Below are 25667 nucleotides of genomic sequence, written 5' to 3' on the forward strand. Positions count from 1 at the left end.
GTGTCGTTCAGTTATTTAGTAGTTTTCATGCCAGCTAGAAATTCTTATACAATATGTAATTGCAGGGTAACCGCATCCAATCAGCTAGAGAGTTGCCTAAGAACATCTTGCGGTTGACGTTTGACTGTCATACTCGGTGTGCTGTAACCATTTTAGAATTCTATTAAGAAATGAAGGTCATCGCAATTAACTCTTTTCAAAAAGTTTAGAAGGAAGCGTTATTTTGTAGAAGCAGTTTTTGTGGGCCTATGGTTACGTCAATTTTTTATTGTACACGCATGGTAATACGATGTGCAAATGTAGAGTTATCGCTTTTTTCAATTCCGTGTAATTCTTGTTTATTCCGAAGCATGCCGTACTTTGCCATACAAAATTGTTCAGACGTCGTCAAATTGAGCTCCCCGGTATCATCGCATGTTTAGAGCAAACCTTCTTAAAACGTGCCTCCTCGAAACTTAGGTAAATACAATGTTCTCTTATACCAGAAGAATTCCTAAAACAGCGTAGAAAGTGATGTTTGACCGTTCAGCTTTTGTCTTTACTCTGGCCCAAATTTTCATAATTGGTCGTTGCAGCTTCACCCTTTGCAGATAGCAATTCATTGAACAATTGATTAAACCGCTAGAAAATGCAATATTATTATCGGCACATTTGTGTACCGCCACGTTGGAGTATCTTTACGCATTGCACTTTAAATGGCGCATTCTACGACAAATTGCGATAATAAGCGCGTTTCGGACTGAGCGACATTTAGAACTCTGTACAATCGTTAATTAAAATTCGACAAAAACCCTTCACGTGCCTATGAAACGACTGCATTCTACCTGCAACGAAGCTTGCACGACGGTCATTGAGTTCAATCGTATCGAAAAGGGGCAATTAACAAATACGAACTATGAGAAAAGTATTTTTTTGGCAACCCGAACCGCTTCTACCAGTGTATTTTTTTTTTTTTTGAATAGGTATGACGCATTGATCGCATGACCACCGTCAAGTTATGCGAGAAACATCGAACCATGTTCGAGAGAAGCATTATATATTTTTTGTTTAACATAAAATTACAGAAAGCGGAGGTATCATGAGTCAATCTGGTTCTCAAGACGATGGCGAGTACGAGGTGATAATCGTCGACGAGAACAACTCGTCAATTTTGGCAGATCATGACGTGACGTCGTCCGGTCCACCATCGACGAAGGTAAGTGTCGTCCTCGAAGGCTGGATCGTGAGTTTCGACTAAATTTCACGATTTTTATTCCCTCCTGTATTGCTCCCCAAAATCTATACGATTAGTGTCCTTGTATCACGTTTAGACGAATTTACGTGACGTCGAACGAACGTATAGACACATTCGGCCTTCAATAAAAGTCTCTTAGCTCGCAAGTTCTACTACACGGAGGAAAATATCTCAGACGATGGACGGTCCTACGTTTCGTTATCTCTTTATCAATTTCAAAAGATAGCTCGTTTGTACTAAGATCATTAAAAATAAGGACACGCCCGCGATACGATGGATTTTTCTCCGGGTAGAATTCCGAGAATTTCAGTAGAACTCGCATGCCCTTTTTTTCCTACAAACTTTCACAGTAGTGATAAATCGGTCGCATCGCTGTTCTTGCTTACTTCTCCGCGCGATCTAACCGATTCCGTACAATGACACTAAGGAAATCTTCTCGAGCGCGCTCTAAAAATCGTTCCTGAATTTTTTCCCGAAACCCCGCGAAGCGACTGGACATAATTTGGTAGCGCGCCTTTTTTTCGCACGATTAATCATAATTGGGATTCGGTAAGGTTCCGAGGCGATTTATTTGCCGGATGCTCGGGTCGGGATAATCGAATTTCACGAAGCCCGGGCACAAGCGGTATATTACTAGTGATCGCACGCGATGTGTATAGTAGCGAGTCAGCTGGTAATGCGTCTTACACGACCCGGAGGTGTGCGTTTACCATGGTTACGTCTGCGGTGTTCAGCATGTAGTGTTTACATGTCCAGTAATAAATGTCCCGTACTCACGTAGTTCGACGTAATTACATTTTGCGTTACTTGCCCTGTCGATAAATTATAGAGTACTGCCCGGGACCTCCGGCAAGCCTTGGCGCATCCCAAAAAGTGTTTCACAGGGTACCGCGACCGCTTACTTTTCGTCACGCTCGTTTTTCCAAATTTTTACGGTTTTTCGTCGAGATTTTCGCTTTGGCTCTTCTCGGCCGCGCGTTGACCACTTTGACGGGAGTGTGCAAAAATGTAGGAAATCGAAGCCAAAAGACTTTCTTCGCTTGCATTGCTACGCATACTAACTGTTGGTTCTGAAGGGGGGCCATAGTGGTCGGCCACGGACAATCCTCCAGGATTTCAACTCGTCAGAACCTACGCTTGGCTCTTCTACAAGGTCCGATCCACTGCCACGAAATATTCAGGTAAAACTCAGAATAAGGATTTTCAATCGGAAATCCAAAGAAAGGGTCGATTCGAAAAGAGACTCGACGCGAGGGAATCGGCTGCTTCGAATACCCTTGAAGGAAGTCGGAAGCTAACGGGAGCACCCATACGTGAAGATAAAGTTCAATTTTCGCATTTTCAATATATCACCGACGTGACGTTGAATTTTAAACGGATTATTCCTCGAAACTACCTCCTCGCCGATTGCATGGTAATATGGTTGGCGATTGTCCCCGAGTTGTACAGAGTATTACCGTAGAGTAGTTCCAATAGATCCCAGAGTTTGTGGTTGCCGTCTAACGAGTCTTTTGTAAAGTCCTCGATAGGTATTAACGAGACGTAGGGTCGTTACCGTTTTACGTACGAATGGGACGATCCCTCTTCATTTCGGCCTTCTCTCCACCTCTTAACATCGCTTCTCGCTATCTCTGTTGCACCGCGATCGGTTCTACAAATTTTCTTCACCGATTTTATATAATCTATTCCTAGGAACGACGACCCTGCCATAGCCACGCTTGAATAAGCGATCGATTCTCGCTTTGGACACTTTAAGTGGAAATCGATCTACATATAAATTGACCGCGTCCTTTGCGTCCCATCGGATCAAGTTTTATTAAATCTGGATTAGAGCAATTTATCGAGCCCCGTCCAATTAATAGGACTTGACCGAAGAGGCCACGGATGTCTTTTCCTCGGCATTTCAATCGTAATTAATTGTAATTAAACGATAAAAGTGCCAATTGTCGCGTATCGCAAAAATGGAAAATAAATCTAGATCGGAGAGCGATCGTTCCTGGCGTTTACACGAGTCGACTTTGCGTGTGCTCGCAGAGCAACGATTCCAGCGAGGAAACCATACACCCGAGCAACATCCCCGCCGATCCAAATCACTCGGATAACGAAAACAAGTTGAACTCCTCCGAAGAGGCCTGGACCGACGTAAATCTTAACGAGGACGGCGACATTCCGATCTCCAATGCAAGGGAGGATCCTCGAAATATTCATAACATGGTCCACACCCACGGTAAGGGTCCAAAGACACGTATTATACGAATTCTCCCGAAGGCGGTCCACCCTCAAAGAGGAAATGTGACCAAGGCAAAGGTTTTGCCCGGTTCCCTAGGAAGCTAATTCTCTTATCCCGTTCTCTAATTGACCCAAACCAGGAAATCCCGACAGCGAGGGCAACGCGTTGGACCAGGAGCGGGGAGAGAAGCCGTCGACGGAGATCTCGGTGGTGCGAGTGCCGGACAGGCTCGTCGTGACGGCGGCGTCCCCCAGGCCGGACGACCTGCCGATCAAGGGCCTCGTCGATCACCTGCCGGTACCGACGCCGTCGCGCGAGGCGTCGCTCACGCAAAAACTCGAGATGGCGCTGGGCTCGGTCTGCCCGCTCCTGCGCGAGATCATGGTGGACTTCGCGCCCTTTCTTTCCAAGACGCTCGTCGGCTCGCACGGCCAGGAGCTGCTGATGGAAGGCAAAGGTACGAGTCGGGAAGATCGATCGGCCGCCAGTGATCGATGGATATGGATACGCGACGCTGCGAGCGGACTCGGAGGAGCGTCGCGCAAAAAGCGCTGCCGGTCGTCGTTCCTTCGAGAGTCCTCCGCGGCTGTCCGAGTTAATTGATCTCGAGACTTCGCGATCATTATTTATCGATGCAACGAGGCTCCGCGAGGTGGGCGCGTTCTTTCGGATGCCTCGGGGATCTCGCGAAGTCGAACGACGAAGCGATTGGCGGTTCGGCTTGGTTTCCCGAGGAATGCCCCGATACGTCCGAATCGTTCGCTACTTTCGCCCGGATAACGCCCTCGAGTGCTTAGTATGCCAACTGCGCGTCGCGAGGTTGTAGAGACAACGCGTCCATTGACGATTCAACGACGGTACGGTCGATGCGATTTATTTTTAACTCCCTAACGCTGGCTGAGAGTCTTCGTCGTCTCGGAATTGACGATCTTTTTTTCCCGATCGACAGGTTTAACGACCTTCAAGAACAGCAACTCGGTGGTCGAGCTGGTGATGCTGTTGTGCTCCCAGGAGTGGCAAAATTCGCTCCAGAAGCATGCCGGGTTGGCCTTTATCGAGCTGATTAACGAAGGAAGGTGAGACCCTCTCGATGAAGAGGATTAATCGCCTCGTAAAGGATAACGAACTCGATGAAACAATCCGCTTCGTAGCCGATATTTTATCGCGCGCAAAAATTAGAGGCCCTCGTTTTAGCAAATTATTAGAGGACATTTATTTTTTAAATATTATTTTCCCCGGAATTGTCGAAGAGTCGCGTAATTATTCGCCAGGATTTTTCGTTTACCGACGACCGAGGACAAGACCGGCGACTCGTGACTAACGTCTGGTTTTGTATTTTGAAGATTGTTGTCGCATGCCATGAAAGACCACATAGTGCGCGTGGCAAACGAAGCGGAGTTCATCTTAAACCGGATGCGAGCGGACGACGTTCTCAAGCACGCTGACTTCGAGGTGAGTGTCACCGAAGGATCCCCGGCTTGTAATCTCGCCTTTACGATCACGCCTTGATGGCGTTGCAATTTCTTAGCGGCTCCTGAATCACCGCACCTCCAAATTGACCGCGCGCCTTTGAAACCCTGCTGCTCGTTCCTCTAAATTAAGAATCATTAGCCTAAGGTTTTGGCCATAAAATCTTTGGGCAACGGCGAGAGTCAAAGGGCCACTTTTTATCAAAAGCGGTATAAAATTGCGCCCCGCTCGATTTTTCGAATCCAACCCTGGACTTTTTATCCTACGTCTCTGTAAAGCTTCTACATGATTTTTAGCCGAATGGAAGGGTTCGAGGATCGAGATTACTCGTTGATAACGGGATGGATGCAAATGCAATTTTCATTCCACCGCGGTAACCGAAAGAATTAAAAAAATGACAGGACCCGATGTCCGTGTTTTTGTTGAATTTCAGTCCCAATGTGCCCAGACCTTGTTGGACAGACGCGAAGAAGAAAGAATGTGCGACCATCTAATTACAGCTGCGCGAAGACGCGATAACGTCATCGCCAGCAGATTGATGGAGAAAGTTCGCAACATACTCTCGAACAAGCACGGTGCTTGGGGCTACATGGATCCGATGGCCGCCAAGTGAGTACACGGCTCCAAGAGGCTAGATGACGTGACCAAAAAAAAAGTAGTCCGTCCAAACGGAAGATTTAGGTCTACCGTGACTGGGTCGAGATTTTTTAGAGGAATTTTTCGTGTCGATCTTCCAGACTAGCCGAGTACTGGAAACTGGACGCCTGGGAGGATGATGCACGTAGACGCAAACGTTTCGTGCACAATCCTCTAGGGTCTAGTCATCCCGAAGCCACGTTGAAGGCGGCTTTGGAGCATGGAGCACCCGAGGACGCGATCCTGCAGGCACGCGAAGAATTCCATGCTCATCTTGCAGCTTCGAGGGCTCATCATCAGCAGCTGCAGTCCGCGGATCTCATGGACGATAGCGAGCTCCTGTCCGATGATCGCGATCTGGACAATGACCTTACCGGTAGGCATTGTTTTCTGTTACTCCGTCCTGCACTGCTATATAATAACGTTGACGAGTTGTGACGCCGTTAAAACGAACGTAATGGTGTCGTTTAATATCAGGACCCGTGAACATCAGCACCAAAGGGAAGCTGATTGCCCCTGGAATCGTTGCCCCCGGGATCGTCTCGGTGACCTCGACGGAACTCTACTTCGAGGTCGACGAAGACGACGAGGAGTTCAAGAAGATCGACGGAGAGGTAAGTAAAAAATTCATTTGTTCCTTGAACGTTCGATTATGCAAAGTTTGTGGTTCCAATGTTGACGGTTACTCGGTAACGGTTCCAACAGGAACGAATACTTAATTGCAAACCATTTTAAAGTGCCGATATGTTAATGCAAAAATTGCTCAACCTTATCCGAGAAACGTAGACGGTCCGAAGATCGTTTCTTTGCATCTCTTATCATTCCGGAATGGCCCTTGCATTTATGCGTTCGAGTTGGTTGCGCTGGTCCGAAATAATCTCAATAATTACCTACTCGGCCTCGTTCGTCGCTCGTTTAGATAGCGGCTATCGGATGCATTTGGAGCGACCTGTTGCATTCGAAAAGAAGTGTCCCTCTTGAAATATAGTCGTCCCGGGGAGATAATGTTGCTTTTAAGTGTGAGCCAGGACCGTCCACCGACGTAGGACCCGTAGGATCATCCATCACTCGATCCCGTGGATCTTGTGTTTTCTTTCCCAATGTCCCATCAGATTAAGAGCAAACCAACTAAACGGATCTCTTAAACAATTGATTTGCATAGTTTCGAGGACGTTTGAGTAGATTTCCTTAGCGATAAATTTAATTGGGTCGCGCTTCAAGTAAATTGACAATTGGATTATGGACGGAATTTGGAATGTCATACGTTTGCGTTCTTTCCTTCTTTCTTTTTAATGTCGACAACGATACTTTTTCTAGTCATCAATTTTTTTTATGACCCTAAAGACTTAATTTTTCAAACGAGCGTCAACTCGGAGCGTGAAACAAATTAATTTGGGAACGTCCATTCCACTTTTTGCAACCACATAGGTGGTTCCAATGGACTGTATTTTTCAAGTAAATTAATTCGAAAATATGTTTCATCGTATCTTGCCTAACGGAAGCAGAAAAAAGGCCGGGAGAAACGAGAAATATTAATCATCGGTGACGAGGGTAGAATTTGAATAAATGCGATCCATAAATGATGAGACGTGTAGAAAGCTTCCACGGATATCCAGGGCATGTCCAACTCGTTGATCAGTGTTGTCAGGAACGCTCTGGGGCTTCTAGGAAACGTTTCCTCGACGTCTAGAATTTTACTTCAATAGGTTAGAAAATAATAGGCACGGATAAATTCGTTCGTAGCAACGGAGCGACGTAGATTTTTTGCCGGCCATTGATTAAACTCGAATGAAGTACGACTCCTGGGCGACTCGGGGTTTTCAACGTACGCGGTCCTTAAACGACGAGACGTGTCGAAAGTTTCGACAAATATCCAGATCGCGTCCAAATGACGTCCACCTCGTGCGGAACGCCGAGGGGCGTTCCAGGCTACGCGAACTCCGTATGGAGCATATTCGAGACCGGTAGGTAGGAGCCGAAGAAGAGCCGGAGGGGAAGACGATTATCATATATCGGTCGTAGATCTCACGTTTGTATAACTAGGGAATAAAACAAACAGAGGAGGCCCCCATGGGGCCCGACTGATCTTCAGGGCCGGCAATTATGAGCCCCCCGTGGGGCTCCAGAATCTACCTACCTACCTCTTCTCCCTCTCTCTCCCTCGCGGTCCCTCTCTCGCTCTCTCTCTCTCTCTACCGTAGGCTGGCTTCCCTCTCGCTTTCTCTCTCTTTCGACTATCTATCCGGAATGGGCAGCTTCTCGGGAATGTAGCGAATCCGGCCGACTCCTTGCCGAATCCCTTTGGCGAACTTTTCGTCGCGGTCGTCCACTATTTCGGGCCATATTTTTCTCATTACTCGTTTCTCCGCTCAAGATTTCCTTACCGGTTTCCCGTGATTATTTCTATCGATAAGGCTACCTTTATACCGGCACGTATTCGTCGTGCTATAAATTTTAACCGAAACGTATCGTCTTCCGAGGAAGGTTCCTCGTCCTCGACGTTGCTCGGTATTCGAACATTGAACGTCGGAAAATTTATTTTAGAAATCGTGGGAACTGAGACTCGAGCCGAGAGTAAACGGTCGGTTTAAATTCACGGTGAGAAATTTTCGAACTTGCAATCGTTTCTAACGATGCGCTCCGTTCCGTCGTTACTTCTCGTTTCGATTTACCGCGTTCACCAGCGGTAAGTACCGAGTTTCGATGTCCGTCCTCGAATTCCTGGAAGGACCGCCGAATATATTCCGCGCATTCTTTGACTACTAACACCCACGTTAACCGACGACTCGATCTTCTCTTTTCCGAGCGAGTGGTCGGTACTTTCTCCGAAGTACGAAGAAGCGGTCACTCGGAGTCTCCGGGGATGAATCGCCGGCGTGTCCAGGTCGGACTTAAGCGATCGTAATATGCAAGTTGCCTTTGGCCGGTGCATAAAAGTGGCCCCGGGGAGAGAATGCCCGGCTCCGGCCCTCGACGGACTCTCCGTCGATCGCGCGATCCTCCTTTCCTTTTATAATGGCCCCAGCAAACGTATTTATCGTGATTTATCGTTTACACGGGCCTCCTCTGCGTCTCGCGTACCGACGAAGGGGTACTATGCGATTACGCCCGGTGAATTATCGATAGTCGGCTAAAAGCATTAATATCTAAAACAAATAGCGAGCGGCGACCGGCTTCACCTACGGTTAGGCTACCTCGTCATCCGTCAAAGGCGTCGATCGGGAATTTCTTCCAGCGTGTAATCACGCGGCGAGAAACGCCGGATGGATTTTTCTTAACGCGTTTGGGCAGTCCGATAAGTACATACGAGTATCGAGTTACGGCGTCCCGGTTAAATTGCGGATAATCGGTGGATCCTCAGCGAGGTAATATCCGTTTTCAATAATCGCCCGGATAATATGCAGAAAATTATCAATCGGCGGGAGATACGATTTTATCGATTTTATCGATTTTATCGAATTTTACCGGAATCGCGGCTCGATGCCGGGGCTCGGCGTTAACCGCCGTTAACGGTCGTTTAGTGGGTCGTAATTTAGAGCCGGGAGATTTCCGGCGCTGCTTCCTTTTTATATCTCCTCGATTCCGTAATTCGAGCTTCGATTTATTCGGTTTTCTCCGACGGAGGCCTCGGGCGCATCCACCTTTTCGATGCACGAGCGTGTGTGCATCGCTCGAGTTATTTACATAGTCGTCGACCACATAGGTAGCGCGGCTCTATCGACGCGTTCTTATTGGCGAAACGTATACCAGGGGGAACGGCGAAGAATCCTGCTCCTTTCTCGAGGAAGGAAGGATTTTTCTTCCTTCTTTTGCAGATGAGATCGAGCCGACTTTTTGCCTTCGTTCCTTGGCGAATTGATCACTTTCCGAATCAACGAAGCACTCAAGGTACGACGAACCAGGGAATAGGTGTCATCTTCGGCTTTTTTTCGAGAAAGAGAAGGGAGTTACGACGCGATCTCGCTCGGGAAACGTTTCTTCGCCCCGTTCGACATTTTTCCACGCGAGGTCCCGATCCTCGCGAGACGCAGCTCTTTTTTACATTTCATTACGGACGAAGCGAAAGGATGGTTCAAAAATCCTTCCCCCGAGGAGCAAGAGGAACGAGGAGTGACGGGAAGGCGTAGGGGGCGGGTCGAGCACCGAGTTTGCGTTTAATGCCGCACTCTCCTCGCGATGCATATGTATGTCGTGGAGACCGGCGTGATGTATTGCCGGTGACGTTATAATAATGCAAGTATAATTACCTCCCTTGCCGCGGGGGTACTGGCAGTTCGAACACGGCAGGCCGGTTTAAACGCGGACGCTTTAAAATGCAACCGTACCGTCTTCCATTATACCGTCCTATCCGCGAATCGATACGAACGCGACGCGATAAATACTCAATGGCACGTTCCGTGGTAATTCATATTTTCTGGCCTCGCTCCGTCGCTCGCTTTGGAAAGGCACTCGGTCGCATCATTCCCCGACGACGAAGCATCCCGCGGAGTCTAGAGTTTGGGGATCAACCCGGTCGCCTCGTCCTCGAAACGCGCAGTCGCGATCCGCGTCAAACGGCAGGATCCGATGGGTTCGGACGGGGAAGTTAGCCCGTAGCTTCGGGGCAGACGGGAGACGCAAGGGGGGAAGGGAGGCAGTTAGTTTGGTAAACATCCATCAATCCGTGGGCAGGGCAAGGCAGAGGGAAGACCGAGCCAGACCGGGTAAGGAGCGGGCGGGTTCATTCCCAACAAGGCAGGGTAATCACTGCTATTAGCGCGGACATTACTCCGGTGGTCCGCCAATCTCCTTAGCACTCCATCATATCGGTACCTCAAGGTCCCCGGGGCACCTTCGGGTACGGTTCAGTTTTCGGCATCGATTTCCCAAGCCGCGACGCCTCTACCGGTCCCGCGAAAAACCGAGACCCAGATTGACCTTGCTCGTTCCGGTCACGAGGGGGGACGTCGGCAAGTTGGCCGGCATAAGTAGACTGGCTCTCGAGGTGAACGGGCACGGATATGGGTCCTGCATCCCGCGGGATAGGCGGGGCCGACCCATCGGATCCTGGCCTCGCGTGACGGATGGCGCCCACCTGTGGATTCATTCACTAATCTGCTCCCTAAGCAAACAGCCCGAACACACCCCATCATTATGGCTGACGGCGTAAGTAGCACCGGATCTCTCTCCTTCCCCGATATTTATTGTGTCGCCCACCCTCGGGCCCTCGCCTTCTTTTAATGCCGGTCCGATTAAACGCCCGGCCCATTTTCACGTCACCCTTTTCGCCACATTGATTTCGGATCTTACCGCCGAACAGGCCCGCAATTATCGGACCTCGAGCATGTTCGGCGGGAGAAACGTGGGTTGCGCGTGCCAGCTGGTCTACCGTTTCCAAAACGAAGAGTCGACGCCGATCCAGCTCGCCCCGCGAAAACTCGGGATATTCCTTCTACCGCTCTCGCCTTTTCCTCGCTTCTTTTATATTTCACTTCCATTTCGTGTTAAGAGGGCCCGGAATGGGCTTTTGATTCCCCGTTTAACCAATGGATGCAATAGAATTTAAGCGTTAGAATTTATTCCGCCGCTTCGATTTCGCTCGAAAAGGACTCGTTGTTCGGGGAGTCTTCCAGACGTAAACGATTGACTTTGTACCGGGAGAATCCTAAATAAAGGAGTGGGGTATCGTCGCGTGGGTGCACAATGATACACCTATACGACGCGTAAATTTTTTCGAGCCTCGAAGAACTAGTTTTGCCCGCGCGTTAAGCGTATCATCCAAGATGGCAAACGCCGTTTGCCAATGTTATGCCGGACGTTTATTGGGCATTTATTTATGCCCAATAAAAACTCCGAACGCGGCCATCTCTATTCTCCGGGTGCCCAAACTTCTCTCTTGCAATTTTTAGTACATAACCTCGTCGCGGAAGGAAACGTTAAAATTTCAAATTAATATCCCAGGCATGGGATAAATATGAATAAGCGTTCTCCTCGAGAGGACTAGTTCCTCACTCCTGTCAACTCCGAAGGGTGCGTGCAGAGATTTCCCCGAAAAAATGGAGAAGGTCATTTTGCGACGCGGGTCACAGGACGAATCAAAATGTCCGCTTTTGCCCCACTTCGAGGGCGTTTTTCTTCGAAGAGAGATACGCTCATAAAGTGCCCCGCCTGTCGGCACTAACTGGCGTGGATAATTGTTTCGTTCCACGGTGGTGGGCTTCCGAACGAGGACCGCCCAGGGCTCGGGACAAATAACCTAAAACTAACGTTTTCTTTGCCGGGCGAACTTAAGGTTTCGGGAAAAATTTCTGAAAAATTCGGAAACGACCTTACCCACCGCGAGGAAATATCGATCCACGCGCGGAACCTTCGGGACGAGACGAGACGGGACCCCATGAGTCGAAAACCAAGAATCCTGCCCACCTAGGGATCTTTTCCATTTGAACCATAGGTGTCCCATAATTTAGCGATTATCTTGACAAGGGTATGATCTCTCGACAGGTTGTTGGCCTTACGGACTGATATATAGCTGTTTAAATGACCGCTCCGAGGATCCGTAATAAACGCGAATCCTCCCGGGATCGACGCGTCCCTTAAAATTACTTTCAAAAGTCATTAGGAAAGGTAGGAGTCAACCGGTCTCTGGCCCCCTCGAAATTCTCGGCTCCGAGTGCCGTGTTTGCGAAATTAATTTCGGTATCGTCGTCTCGGCGGAGTTTTCATTATCCGCAGGGTAACGGACGGGAATATTCCAGTTTTCGAGGAAATTGGCGTTTCCTGGGAAATTATCCGGTCGTTAGTCGGGTCTTCGAATTAGTGGGAGGAGACGTTCTTTCCGAGTCCCCTCCGCCCTCGGCCCTGGACCGCCGCACGCGATCGTCGAACCGGACTCGGTTACCGGGTACCGGTTTCCAGGTTTCTTCCTCCTGCCGCGGAAAGTCCTGCGAATCGTGGAACGCGGGCCGCGAAAAATATCTCGTACCAAGATAGACCCCGATTTCCCGTAAATACTCGAGCACCTGAAATTTCCCGCGAACGAGGGAGGCATCGAGTCGGCTCGCTTTTCTTCGATAACTCGGCCGCGAGCTCGTATTCCGCGCCTCTTGCGTAACGAACGAATTCCACTTGGACCGAGGGATCGAGGGGACGGAATCCCGATTTAGGGCGAGAAAGGTGAAATCCTTGGCCATCGATCCCGAGCTAAGCGTTCCTCGTCAAAAGTGGGAACGTTTTATGGCACGGTGCCCGGAGCCGCGTTGCTTTTACAGCATGCAAATTACCCGCCGATCGTAATTCTCCGCGCGATACCTCGACGCGTCGGCTGTGATTTCCGAGAGCGTCCCATCGAACCGATCGACGGGCAGGTGCGAGCGATCGACCATCGGCTTTTCCCCTCCACGAGCGAGTCGCGGGTCGGGTCGGATCGAGTCGAAAAACGGCACAAAAGCGTATTCCAACCGCAGGACACGGGAAGGCTCGAACTCCGGAGGGTGGGGGCGATCGACTAGGCGAATCGGTTATAAGGCGCATGCACGGCCGGTTGCGTGCGCGGAGAAGAAGGGAGGTCCGCCCGCGGCTGGAGGCGCGACGTAGCCTGAGTTATGGCTCGGGTTAATTATACAAAACATTCAATTATACCTCCCTCCACGCGCGCGACCCTCGGCTCCGAGGCACGACACCCGCGAGAGGGCCGGGACCGAGCCGGACCGGGCCGGACCGGACCGAGTCGGACGGGACATCCTTCGACCCCGTATCGATCCCTGCGCGCGAGGAAAATGGCCGCGACATCTTCCGGGAGGATCGGCGCGAGGGTCCCCGGGTCCTGGACGGGGATCGAAATTCCGAGGTCTTCCATTTATCACGGGCTCGGTCCACCTCCGGCGCTCGAAACAAAGGCCCGGAGATTTTGAGGAGGGTTCACCCGATGACGGGGACGTGGGAAGAGGCGGACGAAGCGGAGGCGGCCATAACGCGGAGACTTTACGCGCCGGCGCCGGCGCCCCCCGCGGCCTCGGACGCCGCACCGCCGGCCCGAAGTGGAAGACGAACGGGCCTATCGAGTCGACTATCACTGGCGCCTCCCGAGGTCGCCTCCGCCTAATGGTACCTTTCCCCTCGCCGCCGACTTTCTCCGAAAATCACCGCAAAATGGCTCGGACCCGGTCTCGGTCGCGGGCGGAAATCGCGGAAAGGATCCGATCCGCGAGGAACGGCGTCTCCGGGGGAGCGATTCCCGAGGAGGGTGGAAAAACGTGGATCGTCGTAAAGCGGTCGGCGGACATTCGGCGACAGCCGTTAAACGTGAAATACCGACGAACCGTCGGTATACGTGGGCTAGCAACCGTGAGCAATGCCTCGGATGCATGATGCATCTCCGCGCCGGGACCGTCCTCCTATTCATTGTTTTATAGTAGCCGTAAAGATGTCAGGCAATTAAAAAGGTCCGCCTGATTTGTCGAGTGGGCGTAGGGGCTCGAGGGAGGCTCGAAGGGGGGACGGAGCCCGTGTCCGCGCGTGACCACTCGGGGACACCTGACATCGTAGACGAGTTGTCCTACAAAGGACACCCTCGGCTGCGACCGTAAACGTCCGCCTGGGGTGATATACGGTACGCTGTATATTACACGAGGAACGCGCGCCGATCCTCCGCGGAGGTTTTGGGCTAAAAAGTCGGATACGTCCGTTACGCATTGATATTGGCCGTTACGCCCAGCCTTGATCTCCGGCGCGCGAGGCGCGCGAGGCCCTCGAGGGCGGTGCTCCCGAGGAGTGGCGCGTCCAGGAGGCCGGAGGTTCGCCCCGATTGTATTCGCGGTTGCAGCGTTCTTTGCCGGCGATAAGAGACCCCGGGTATCGCCGATTTTATTAGTCAGCGTCGTCCGTTGGACGGCGGCCATCTCGGACGCGCGTCTCGCGATTCGATCTCCGGCCGAGGGAAGGTCCTCCTCGGTCCCACCTGCGGTCGTTATAACCGTACACCCTTAATTCCCGGATGGCGACGTAATCGATCTCCGGCAGACGTCGGTCCTCGTCGAGGTTGCCACCGAGGTTGCCGGCCGATCGCTGGTCGCCTTCGGGCCCCGAGCCGATCCTATCGGAGGTCCCATCCCCTGGCGGGGGCCCGGCAGATTAAAACAATGCCGCCGAGCAGATAACGCGGGGGTGACGGCTCTTCCTCCGACCGGAGTCCCTCTAATAAATAACCGAACATCCTGGCGGGGCCAGCGACTCGCGCGCAGCCTCCGGAGGACCGAGATGGCCGTCACCTGGTCGCGGGCGTCGCGTTAACGGGAACGTCCGGAGCCCATTTCTCGGCGCGAGTGAAAAGCGTACACCCACCGACGGAGTCCCGTCGCGCGGCTAACAGGATCGGGTTCCTCCTTTGGAAGGGGCGAAAGGAGCGGGATTTTTCTGGAGAGCCGAGACCGACGCCGGTCCCTCGCCCGGATGCGCAAGGGTCGAGCCTCGTCATTTTCCGGGAGGCTGGAGGCGAGTCTCGCCCGGGACCGGTACCTCTTTAACGGCATCTCGGGTGGACCCGATGCCGAGATAAGCGCGACGGTCGGGAGAAGACGCTTCTCTTTCCGTCCAGAAACGTGAGATCCAGGTCGGGAACGCGTCGTCGATGCGAGATTATTAAAAAGCGGGTCTCTCCTCGGGGCCCACCCTGCCCGGGCATAAATCTTGGGCGCATCGTGATCGACGCGCGTTTAATAGAAACGCAACTATGGAAGGATGAAACGGGATAACGTTAACTCATCCGGGAGTCTAGGGGGCTGGTCTCGCCGCGACGGGTGGCCATTGTGCCCGGTGGACCCCTGCACTCCTGGGCCTTTCTTCCACTCTCGTGGCTGCCGGCTCCCTCGTAAAGTCAAACGTTGACACTTGCCCCGGGACGTCCGAGAAAAACTCGAGAAACCCCGCGTCGACTCGGTTGTCGTTACGATCGCGACCAGCGCCGTCGGGACGCGTTAAGGCGACGCAAATGGCGGCTTCGATTCCGCACCGATTCCGCCGATGACGGCGCTCGAGTTCGATAAGGGACCCGGCGACGACGAGACGGACCCTCCCCTCTCGTCGCCGGCATATTTCGGCGTCCTTCGTTAAATTAGGGGCTTTATGGCAGCATTAGCAAACTTAACGACCTAATCAGGGGAGTCGCGGCCGCCGCGACCGCCGCGACGCGCGCCTCCTGACACCGAGGCGCGACGCCTCGGGCACGAAACCCGAAGCGAACGATGCCTTTTATCTTCGCCGGGGCTGCCAATCAGCGCCGTTAATTCCCACGCGTAAACGATCGATACCCCGGATTGCGCCCCGAGCACCTATCCGAGGAGAGAATCCCAAACCTGGAAGCAGTGGTTTCGTTTTTTAGATACGGGCGAGTTTATGGAAGTCGAAAGAGGGCGGGCTCCGAATCGTCTTTTCGTTTCGTAGGCACGAGGCATCGCCGATCGCCGTTACGGTGGTCGTTCGATCGAGTCGGGCGTTCGGTCGATCGGTCGAAAACTGGCCTCCGATCGTTTATATCTCTTCATTTTCTGGCCGCGGCAAGGAGACGTCTCCCGGTTGCGCTCGAGGAGAAGGTCGATTCGTATTCCGAGGAAGCCGGGGGGTGACTCTCGATCCCGGGACATTTCGTCCCCTTATTTCCCATAAAACAAGCCGTGACGTCCTGCCCAGCGAAGCGACCTGCCAGGACTCGTGCCTGCAGGAGCCGCGCTCTCGTTACATCCGTCACGAGCACCGGTCCGGAAAATTGGCGCCACCTGCCACCCCCGAATCGCGTCCCTGATCCCGATACTGACTCATCGGCCTTCTGGAGTACTTAATGCATGTATAATGCCGAAATTAATGGTCCCTGACCCCTTTCTTCTCCCTCCCTCTCTCGAGTGGAGCGCACAAATTGAACGAGTCCCGATCAGACGGAGATCTGCCGCTATTCGAGGGCAGGCGGGGCGTTTTTATCAAATTCTTCGATATACGTTTCGAGGTCGATTCGATGTCGATTCGATGTCTCGAATAAATAAGAAATCATCGCGTTAGATTAGTGCACCCCACTTGGGGGAATGGATGGGGGAGCGAGGGGGTGACTGGACGTGCAAAATCTAATGTGATTGTTTCCGGACGAGCGATCGGGGACCTCTGGACCGAACCGATGACTTCATCCCTAACTCATCTCCCGCCGATCTGCGTTTTTCCCTCATCCGGAACGAACGGCAAATGCCAGTCGTTTCGAGCGAACGCCCCCGCGATCCTAGGGGCAATTCGACACCTCCGACCTGCCCTCCGTCTTTCTCCTCGTTCCATTCACCGTCGCCTGTCTTTGAGATTTTTTCCGATACCCCCTTCGAATAGGAAAGACCGGCTTCCAACATCCGAAAACCGAAAACCCCGGAAATAACTCTTTCGAGTTTCTTTTTCCAAACGCCCCAGGTCCCGAAGTTTTCGTTTCGTCGCGATACCGATCACCGGCAGAAGGTAAGCGGTCAAGGGAAAGGAGAAATTTCGGAAAGCAGACGCCGGGTCCAAAAGACTCGGCGTTTTCCCGAGAAGGAAACACGACGGCGAGATCGGCAAGAACAAAGCTGGCCAGATAGGGCAACGGGCCTCATTGTTGGGCGGTTGTTTGCGCGCGTCGTCGTTGTCGTCGTTGTCGTCGCCGTGCTTTTGTGCCCCGGCAGGCGGCTCCGAGCCGGTCTGCCAACTGCGGGGAAAGGATTACCGGAGAAATCCTTTAATGGCATTGTTGGCATTTGAATAACACGAAATATGATAGGAGATCGGCCGTTCTCCGACCCGAGTCGCGCCGAACCCGGTATAGGGTTACCGAACCGAGCACGTACGTACGTCCGGATTAATTGTTGGCAGTTCCCCGATGCGTCCACCCAGCGAAAAAAAGTCCGCGTTTTTTCGTTGGACCGCCGAAAATTATTGGCAGGGTCTCCTAGTATTTTTACTCGCAATTTTAATAGCTTCCCTTGGCTCGGATTTATTTACGATTGTAGGAACCGCGGATTCCTCGTTTCGGAGAAGCGTCGCTACCGGCAGGACGAATGTCGGACTCGGGGATCGTCCATAATACGGACACTTTACGCGGACGTAAGAGTCTCGAAGAGATATTCAGTATTCGCGAGGAGCGCTCCGGCAGGACGTAAACGGAATGGCAAGATGGCGCCCGTGGACGAAATTCGCCTGCGGAGCGCCGATCGCCGATGGCTCGCCTCGAGTTTCCGTTGAGAATGCCGTGGTCGTTCCGCGACGTAACGCGGATTCAATTATTGCGACATAATTCTCAGCCGACTGTTCATAATAATTTTCCACGTCCGCGACGTTTCTCTCGCGGGCGATTTCGACCGGTCTAATGGGTCAAAGAGATCCGGCAAATCCGCGACCTAAATCCTGGGGGATTGACTTTAACCCCGGTTCCTTTTTCATCCCCCTGGATGAGTAAACGATCCACTTCTGCATACGTTCTCGTACATAGATGTTGACAAACTCTTCGAGTCCCGCCCTCGTAAAGTCGCCACCTAATGGCGGGAAGTAACTCCGGGCCCTCGCGTTTGTACCCCGCGTATCCGAAAATTCGCGAGGAGAAAACAGACCCCGCGAATTAGGAGACGTCGCGATCGGATGAAATAACTCCAGGCGTTTGCTCGGGGAGATACGAGAGAAAACAAGCGGTATACTTAGCGAGTTTGAAAAGCGAGCTACCGGGAAGAAGTCGTCCAAGGGGGGGAGAAAAAGACGAAAGAGACGAAAGAGACGAATGGGGGGGCGGCTGAAAAGAGGGCTTGGAAAAACGATAGAAAACTCGGAATGATCCGAGGGGGCGCGGGATGCGCGATAATTCAAGCAAAAGGATGCATCCATCCAGCGCCCCTCCGCTGCGCCACCCGGCTCCCAGAAATAGAGCGCGGTGTTTGGTGGCTTCCGCTGACCCACCTTCTCCCCCGGGTTCCCACCGGCGTGCCCGATCCCAGGGGAATCGGCGGACGACTCCCGTTTCCTCCTCCCTTCCCTTTTCCGAACCTGGCGCCTGCCCTCGCGAGCCGGAACATAAATCTCCGCTAAGAGGGACCGGCTGCCCCCGCCCCGCCCGGAACTAATCAAATTTGGATTTGGATCGAAGCCGCCTCCCTCGCACGCTCCGATGAAATTGCTGCATCGTCGACTTCGACTCCCTGCTATTTTTTAACACCAATTTTTCGCTCCCAATTCGTAATGGAGACGGGGCAGGAACGCGTAAAAAAGTCGACCCAAGAATTGCCGATGTACCTTACCTACCTACCGACGGTGTCTCTTTGACTTTGCAATTCAACATTCTCGCCCGGGGAAGAGTAATCGAATTTCCTGCGCACTTAACCCGTTCGCTTCCCTTCCGACTGGTAACGTCGTTACCGAAGACGTCGACGAAACGACAACGATTCGTTTTGACGCCGCCTCCTCCGGTTAGGGGCGAAAGGGTTATCCTCGGGAAGAGTAACGTTTTCATTTCGGAAAATTAATATCGATGGTCGCTCGAAAGACTTATGGTTTTCGTTGACTCTTTTTGCACGTTACTTCAAAAATTCACGTCGTTCCCGGGAGAACTTTGGCTCCCCCTGAATGCCGACAATTTTTCTTCCGAGACATATTATCGAGTCGAGTACGCCCGCTCGATGGCGGTCGTTTGTATCAATTTTGATAACTTTTCAGTCCCCGCGGAAATAACGCCCCGCTCTCGTTTAAAATAATTATTCGCGCTTTTTTTTTCATTATAACGTTCCACTCCGAAATTGCTCTTATTTTCCCCCTCGAAACGAAACGAATCTTGTGGAGGCATCTCTCGATCCGTCGAGGGCAAAGAACCAAGCTCCGGCGAGACCATCGAGAGATGTTTGGAAAATCGGGAGTCCGGGGTCCGAACGAGACGTTGACAAAGATCGTCGTTAAAGCCGCGATCGAAGCGGGAGTCCGAGAAAGAGGAGGCCGGTTGCGGTGTTAATTTTAACGCCACTTTTCTCACAAAGTCGGCTCCAACGACCCAAAAGCCTGGCGTCGTCCTTCCCACTCTAAACATCCGACCGGCGTCTAATTTATGCCCCGTGAATTTCGACACATTTGCTCGAATATATCTCGAGGGAGTCTCGCCTCGCGATCGGTCCTTCGAGCGAGAGCTTAAACCACGCGAAGACAAGGAGTGCCGCCTTCGGGGCGTGGGTCAAAAAACACGGGGCATTCACCCCCCGATGTCCCGGCACATCCCAGCGGGACGTTAACCAGAACACCGGATGTCCCATCTCCAGGATTTCGGTCCACCCGGGGCAACGTTCTGCCGCGTCGCGCGTTAACTCGGGAAAAATCAAAGAGACGCGATCGCCGCGATCGGAACCCCCCGAGGGTTATCCGTGACTTATAGGAAAATTGCCGACGAAGGCGGCGTCGTATCTCTTCTAGGACTGGTCCTTGGAGCGGTTCCGCAGGCCCCGAGGACGAAAAGTCTCGCAGCTAATTTGCGGTCGCGTGGACGGGGACAAACGAGGAGTTCCAAGAGTAGGTGTGGATTTCCAGAAGGGGAAGGTGCAATTAGGGGATTTGTCATCCGCACGGTAGCTCTCCCGTCGAAGATCCATGCCGGGATAGCGCTTGCGCGCTCGGCTCGGCCGAGCATTTCTTGCCGCGGGGAACGCACGCGTTTGCATTACGCGAGTGCTCCGTCGATCTCATCAATGTTTCACATCGACGTCCGCGACCCCGCAAGGAACGAATACCCTGAGTGGTTTCGCTCATAAAACTGTACCGGCACTTGCGAGGGTAATGCCGCGCTCCTAAGTGGCCGTAAGCGTTGAGGGATAACGGTGATAAGTATATCGAGGCACATGGTGCCCCGAACGTACACTTTTTTCGGGTCTTCTCGAAGACGTCGGAACGCGGCATCCTCGAAGTCCTTCCCAAGGAGCGGAGGTAAAAATTCGGAAGTCGATTTAGCGGCGGAGGCTTGCGGAGGGGAAGGGAGGCGAAGGCGAGACGGGATATCGCGTTACCAGGGCCCCTCCGGTTGTCGCGGACCCCGTCGGGCCCCGTCGGGCCCCGTCGGGCCCCGACGAGGCCTCGGATGGGCTAATAAAATGAAGAGACACCGCGAGCGTGACATGCCCTTAGCGGGGATCGAACGGAACCGCCGCGGCTCGGGCGGTTTGGGCCCAAAAAGGACAATCCGAGTCCGCGAGCTCGCCATCGGCGTCGACTTTGCCGGACGTCTCTCTTCCCGGGACTTCGAGTCCTCCGCGTTCGACGCCGAGGCTCCGGCGAATTTTGCCCAAAACGCGATCTCGTTCCTCCCCTAGACCCCGTTTAATCGCGAGTCCACCCCGCGAGGACGCCCCCCGATCGCTGAATTTTATTTGACTTCTCTTCGACGTCGATGGAGCGCCAAACGACGTGGATACGATAACTAACCGAAACGCGACGGGCCAAGAATAATGCAATTAGAGGACGAGGGGTTGGATTTTATTAGAATAATCAATTAGGGCAAGAATTTATTCGAGCGACGTTGGCCTCTTCCCGGGGCCTCCTCGGTCCTCCCGGTCCGGATCTTGGCGAGATCTTCCCTCTCCCGGCGTCGGCAGCTTTTGTCTTATTATTTTGCCCGGACCACAGGTATCTCTTCGACTACACGGTCGGTACTCCTCTCCCTGCGGTCCCCGCATAAACATCGCGGCTTTATCCGAGCGTTTTATAGCGCGGGACCGGCCCGGACCAGCTGGAACCGCGACCAGGGGAGCGGTGGAGGCGCGGGGCCCGACGGGGCCCGACGGGGCCCGACCGGCCGCAGCCTACGCCTCGGACGAGCGTCCCTCGCCAATTACAATGTTTGCTTTCGCGAATTCCTCCTTTGTTTCCCGGTAACGTATGGCGCCGCCAAACTGGGAACGACCCCGATGTCCATTAGAGGCCGGCCGATGCGCGGATAAAGGAGTCTTATGGGTCTCGAGGTTCTCGCGAGGCGGCACTGTCCTGGGAGTTCGGGAGATTGCTCGACCGCGTACGTGGAGGGAAGGGAGAGGTGTCGCAGAAAAGTGGGACGTAATTTCAAACGGTCGGGGTAGGGCCAATTCGTTGCGAGCTATCCGGGGACGATGCCGAAGCGTTTCGGGGCAGCTGTCGCGAATACTAAACGAGACGAGAGTCCGGCCGAAACGTAGGGAAGTTAAGCGACGACGTGACGCGTACCTCTTGACAGGATTTTATTTTATGCGGATGAGTAAGATGGTCGGGGCTGATACCGCGTTATTTCTGGAGGCTCCGTCGGGGCGGTGCTTTATTTCGCGTCGAAACGAGGAAAGATCGCGATTTCGTGGCGACAAAATGCCTCGAAAAAATGTGAAAACATGGCGGGAACACTTGACACCGAGCCGTCTAGTCGGGCGGTAACGAATGGACCGATCGCGTGGGTGGGTGAAAGGGAGAAAACGAAATGGCGGCTTCTACGACGAGCTGCTTCGTTCCGTGATAAAGAGACTCGACGAATGTCGTGACGTGCCGAGGAGCGGGCCGCCGCGAAGGGGCGGACAAGAGATACGTAAAGTCTATTATAACTCGGTAATTATTTACGTAGATGAGTTTCCATTCGGCCGCCGATTCTTTCGACTCGGGAGTTTACTCGCGCAAAATGATATTACCCGGCACCCGTTTGCCGTAAGAGATGGCGAATCGATCGCATGAATCGGTGGCCGGGGAAAACGGACGATCGACGTAAAGAAAGCTAATCGAACGAATTTCTTCGTTAGGGCGGGCCCGATCGAAAAAGACGGAGTGTTTATTACTCGGACGGCGCAATTAATACTCGTTGAATACCGACGCGGTCTTCGTTAGCCGTTTGCTTTTTAAGCGAGTCGCAAATTGATTCCCTCCTGGAAAATTTGTTAGCCGATATCTGTCTCTCGGGTACTTCCTACGATCTCATAATTCCCCAAGAGTTGCCTATAATAGTTTCGAGGCACCGTATAAACGGTTTAACGTTTCAATTAACGTTTTTTCCTCGAGAACTAAACTTGCAGTAAATTGCTGAATGCCCTCGAAGGCAATTTGCTCTAACCCTTTGCACGTCGTAAGGTTCGAAATCGCTCGAAAATGTCATCGGACGCGTTAAGAGAGAAGGACGAGACTTTTTTTCCGAATTGATTCGCTTATCCGAGGAACGGCGAGATTTTTAAGGACGAAGCTAGGTCTTGATGTGGCACGCCGCTTTGTTTAACGTTGTAAATTGCCCCAGATTCGATCCGAGAACCGTGCCGTTAATCGTTCGCCGTCGAGTCTGTGACAGTACACAGTACAGTTTCGGTCTCGTTCTCCCCCGCGATTCTTGGTGCCGGATTCGCGAAGTACGTCGTAATTGAAAGTACCGCGGTACCATTTCGACGGTCACGACTAACGTTTCGCAAGAAAATGGATAGTTTGCAAACCGGCTTAGCGACGCACCGGACGAGCATTATTTATTATACGACCGCTCCCCCTCTCTCGGTAAAATATGTCGCGAAGAAACAAGATACGGCGAGGCTTTTTATCCAATGGGAAACGAGAGCCGGCGTATGGGAAGTGCGCGACAAGGAGATGACGCATGACACCGCGATCACTTGCGTATAAATAGTACTTGTATTTCTCATGTCACGTTACAGCATTAATAAATATTTTCATGGAGTATGTACAAAGGAGGGAACACGAGAAGTCTTACAAAAGAGAACTTGGCCCGGTTGCCCCGGCGAGGACAAGTACCCATTGAAATAACGAACGCACTCGCGAGTGGCCACCTTCTCTCGCGGTATTAAGTACGATTAACAATTAATACACAGCGTAGCTTGGCGTCGGGGAATTAAAAGTAACGCTGAATTCGACGGAATCGACGTCGAATCGGGACCAAAGCTTCCTCGCGAGGGTCGAGGTTCGTCCACGAGGCGTCTTCCCGTCCGGCACCGGCGACGAAATCGACGAGGGACGTTCCGGGGAAAAAAACGAAGCGCACCGAGAATCCGCAATATAGACCGAAATGTCTGGTTCAATCGACGAGGGCGATAACGGCCAGCGATCGCGGCCCATAAACTGGATCACAGCTTCTCCAAGGCCCGGCTGTTGGTGAGAAGTTCGCGAGTGAGTCGCCAGACTTGTTTCGCGGCGTTTTCCAGCCCACTGGGGGACTTTCCCTTGAAGAGATCCAAACTGGGTAGAAAATAGTGCGGGCATCTTCGGCACTGAAGGCAGGAAATGAGCTGCAGAAGGATGCCGTTGATGCGATCCCCCAAACAGGTCTCGTCCCACTCGGCCTCGTGAGGATGCTTCTCGCACTCGTAAAGTAACAGAGTCTTGACGTGATAGCTGGTGACCGGGTTTCCGGGGAGATCGAGGTGTCGGTCCCTCAGGGTCTTCAAGATGCTGAGACACCGCCTGCGGCTGGCGCCCTGGAGCAGGCGGTTCTCGGCGTCGATGAAGGACAAGGCCCAGGCGTCGCCCTCCATGGCGGACTGCTTCCCCTGGAGTCCGATGCACTCCTTCGACAGCATGTCGAACCCCTCGGCCTTCACCTCGGCGACGATGTTGGGATGCGGCCAGGGGATGTGAGGGATGGGCCAGTGGGACGCGGACCTGGGCCAGAGGCCGGCGCACTTGAACGCGGGAGTGATCTGCACGACGTATCTCTCGCGAATCCTGAGCTTGACCTCGGTGGTGTCCGCGATCATCTTGACGGAGTCCCTGTACGCGCATTTGTCGCACGCCTGAGCGACCAGCGTCTGGAACCTGGAGCGGATCTTCCTCGCCGAGAGGTATCCGGAAGCCGTGATGAACTCGACCCACAGGGACATGGACCTCTTCCGACCGTCGCTCAGCTTGAGGACCGCGCACCCCGGGAGAGTCCCGTCGTCCACGAAGTTGAGGACCCCCATTTGGTTCAGGTAAATCACGATCTCGAACTCCGTCGGGGAGATGACGTCGAGTCCGTCGAAGCGCCCGTTGTAGTCCGTCAGGGACGAGATGAACCTGGGCTCCTGAGCCTCCACCTCCTTCAAGACGTCCTGCACCACCCTGCACACCTCCTGGATGGTCTTGGCCACCTGGCTCTTGCGGGTCATCACCCGCTCCCCGAAGTACTTGTTGATCTGGTAGACCATCTTGGATTGGACCGCCAGCATCTCTGCCGGGACCAACATCCTGGCGGTCCTGGTCCTCGAGTCGCGCGTCGCGCGTCAGCCCAGAATCTCCGGTCCCGCCATTTCCCTCTTCGCCGAGTCCGCGCGCGACGTTTTCAACCCGCCCGCCGCATCCTCGGAGTCCAACTCGCGCGGGTCGCGGTCGGATCTGGACCGGAGTCGGGAGACTGCGATGCCGCGCGGCTCGGCGAGATACGGGCTGCGTCGCGGGGCCGAAGCGGATCGCCGACTGCGCCGGGACGCGACGGCGCCTCCACCCGCCCACCTCCGCGCGGCGCGGCGTGGCGACGCCGCGGCGCCGCGGCGCCCGGGCGCGCGCCAATCGGCGACGGTCGTCTCCCCCCGTTGCCTGCCGCCTGCATCGATCGGCGCCGCCCATCGCCGAGCCCCTGCCCTTCCTGTCCTCTCTGCCCTCCCTGCCCTCCCTGCCCTCCCTGCCCACCCTGTGAATTATGCAACGATCCGGCCCGCTCTCGTCCTCGATGATTCCGATGACGACTCGGACTCCAGGTTCGTTCTCGGGACATTTGTAACGTATCCGCCGACTCTACGAGGTTTCTCCTCTACCATTTTATGGGGAAGAATACTCCATACAGTATTTCGTATAAAATACATGTAGTCGGTGATTCGGGAATTCGATCGCGATCGGGGAGGGTCGAATCCGTCGCTAAAGCGGAATGAAGTGCTCGTTGGAGTGGGTCGTAAAAGGCGAGGTTATCTCGTCCGCGATGTTGTAAATTTCTACTTACTACGCGCGGAACAGAAACTGAAGTTTCAGTTAAATTGGGGAGGCCGGTCCGTGACTAAATATCGTCGTAAATATAGAAAACCGAAACGTCGTCGCCCCTTAAGAATTGTCCCGGAGGATGAATCTTATGTATTCGATTCGTCGATCGAAAGTAAAAAGAGATTTCAAACGTATCGATGCCGATCG

The 25667-nt window shown here is 53.1% G+C and overlaps 2 protein-coding genes across 14 annotated transcripts in view; one reads left to right on the top strand and one right to left on the bottom strand.

Moving 5' to 3' along the window:
* LOC105702683 (neurobeachin) overlaps positions 1 to 25667 on the top strand; it is a 107438-nt gene that overhangs the window by 57848 nt on the left and 23923 nt on the right. For 12 of the 13 annotated variants that reach the window (XM_012430421.1, XM_012430431.1, XM_012430438.1 and 9 more), the window contains 9 exons: positions 1065 to 1195; positions 2311 to 2415; positions 3269 to 3461; positions 3604 to 3921; positions 4414 to 4540; positions 4808 to 4916; positions 5368 to 5543; positions 5672 to 5946; positions 6048 to 6184. In XM_012430421.1, coding sequence (XP_012285844.1) covers positions 1065 to 1195; positions 2311 to 2415; positions 3269 to 3461; positions 3604 to 3921; positions 4414 to 4540; positions 4808 to 4916; positions 5368 to 5543; positions 5672 to 5946; positions 6048 to 6184 — 1571 coding nt within the window. The remainder of the gene's footprint in view (positions 1 to 1064; positions 1196 to 2310; positions 2416 to 3268; positions 3462 to 3603; positions 3922 to 4413; positions 4541 to 4807; positions 4917 to 5367; positions 5544 to 5671; positions 5947 to 6047; positions 6185 to 25667) is intronic. The other variant, XM_012430496.1, reaches the window with a different exon arrangement.
* LOC105702747 (protein mab-21) lies at positions 23175 to 24949 on the bottom strand. The gene has a single exon (XM_012430565.2). It carries the CDS (start codon positions 24731 to 24733, stop codon positions 23636 to 23638), a length of 1098 nt encoding a protein of 365 aa, XP_012285988.1. The 5' UTR covers positions 24734 to 24949; the 3' UTR covers positions 23175 to 23635.

Source organism: Orussus abietinus, unplaced genomic scaffold (genome assembly GCF_000612105.2).
Source record: "Orussus abietinus isolate OABI.00-Male unplaced genomic scaffold, Oabi_2.0 scaffold100, whole genome shotgun sequence".
NCBI lineage: Eukaryota > Metazoa > Arthropoda > Insecta > Hymenoptera > Orussidae > Orussus > Orussus abietinus.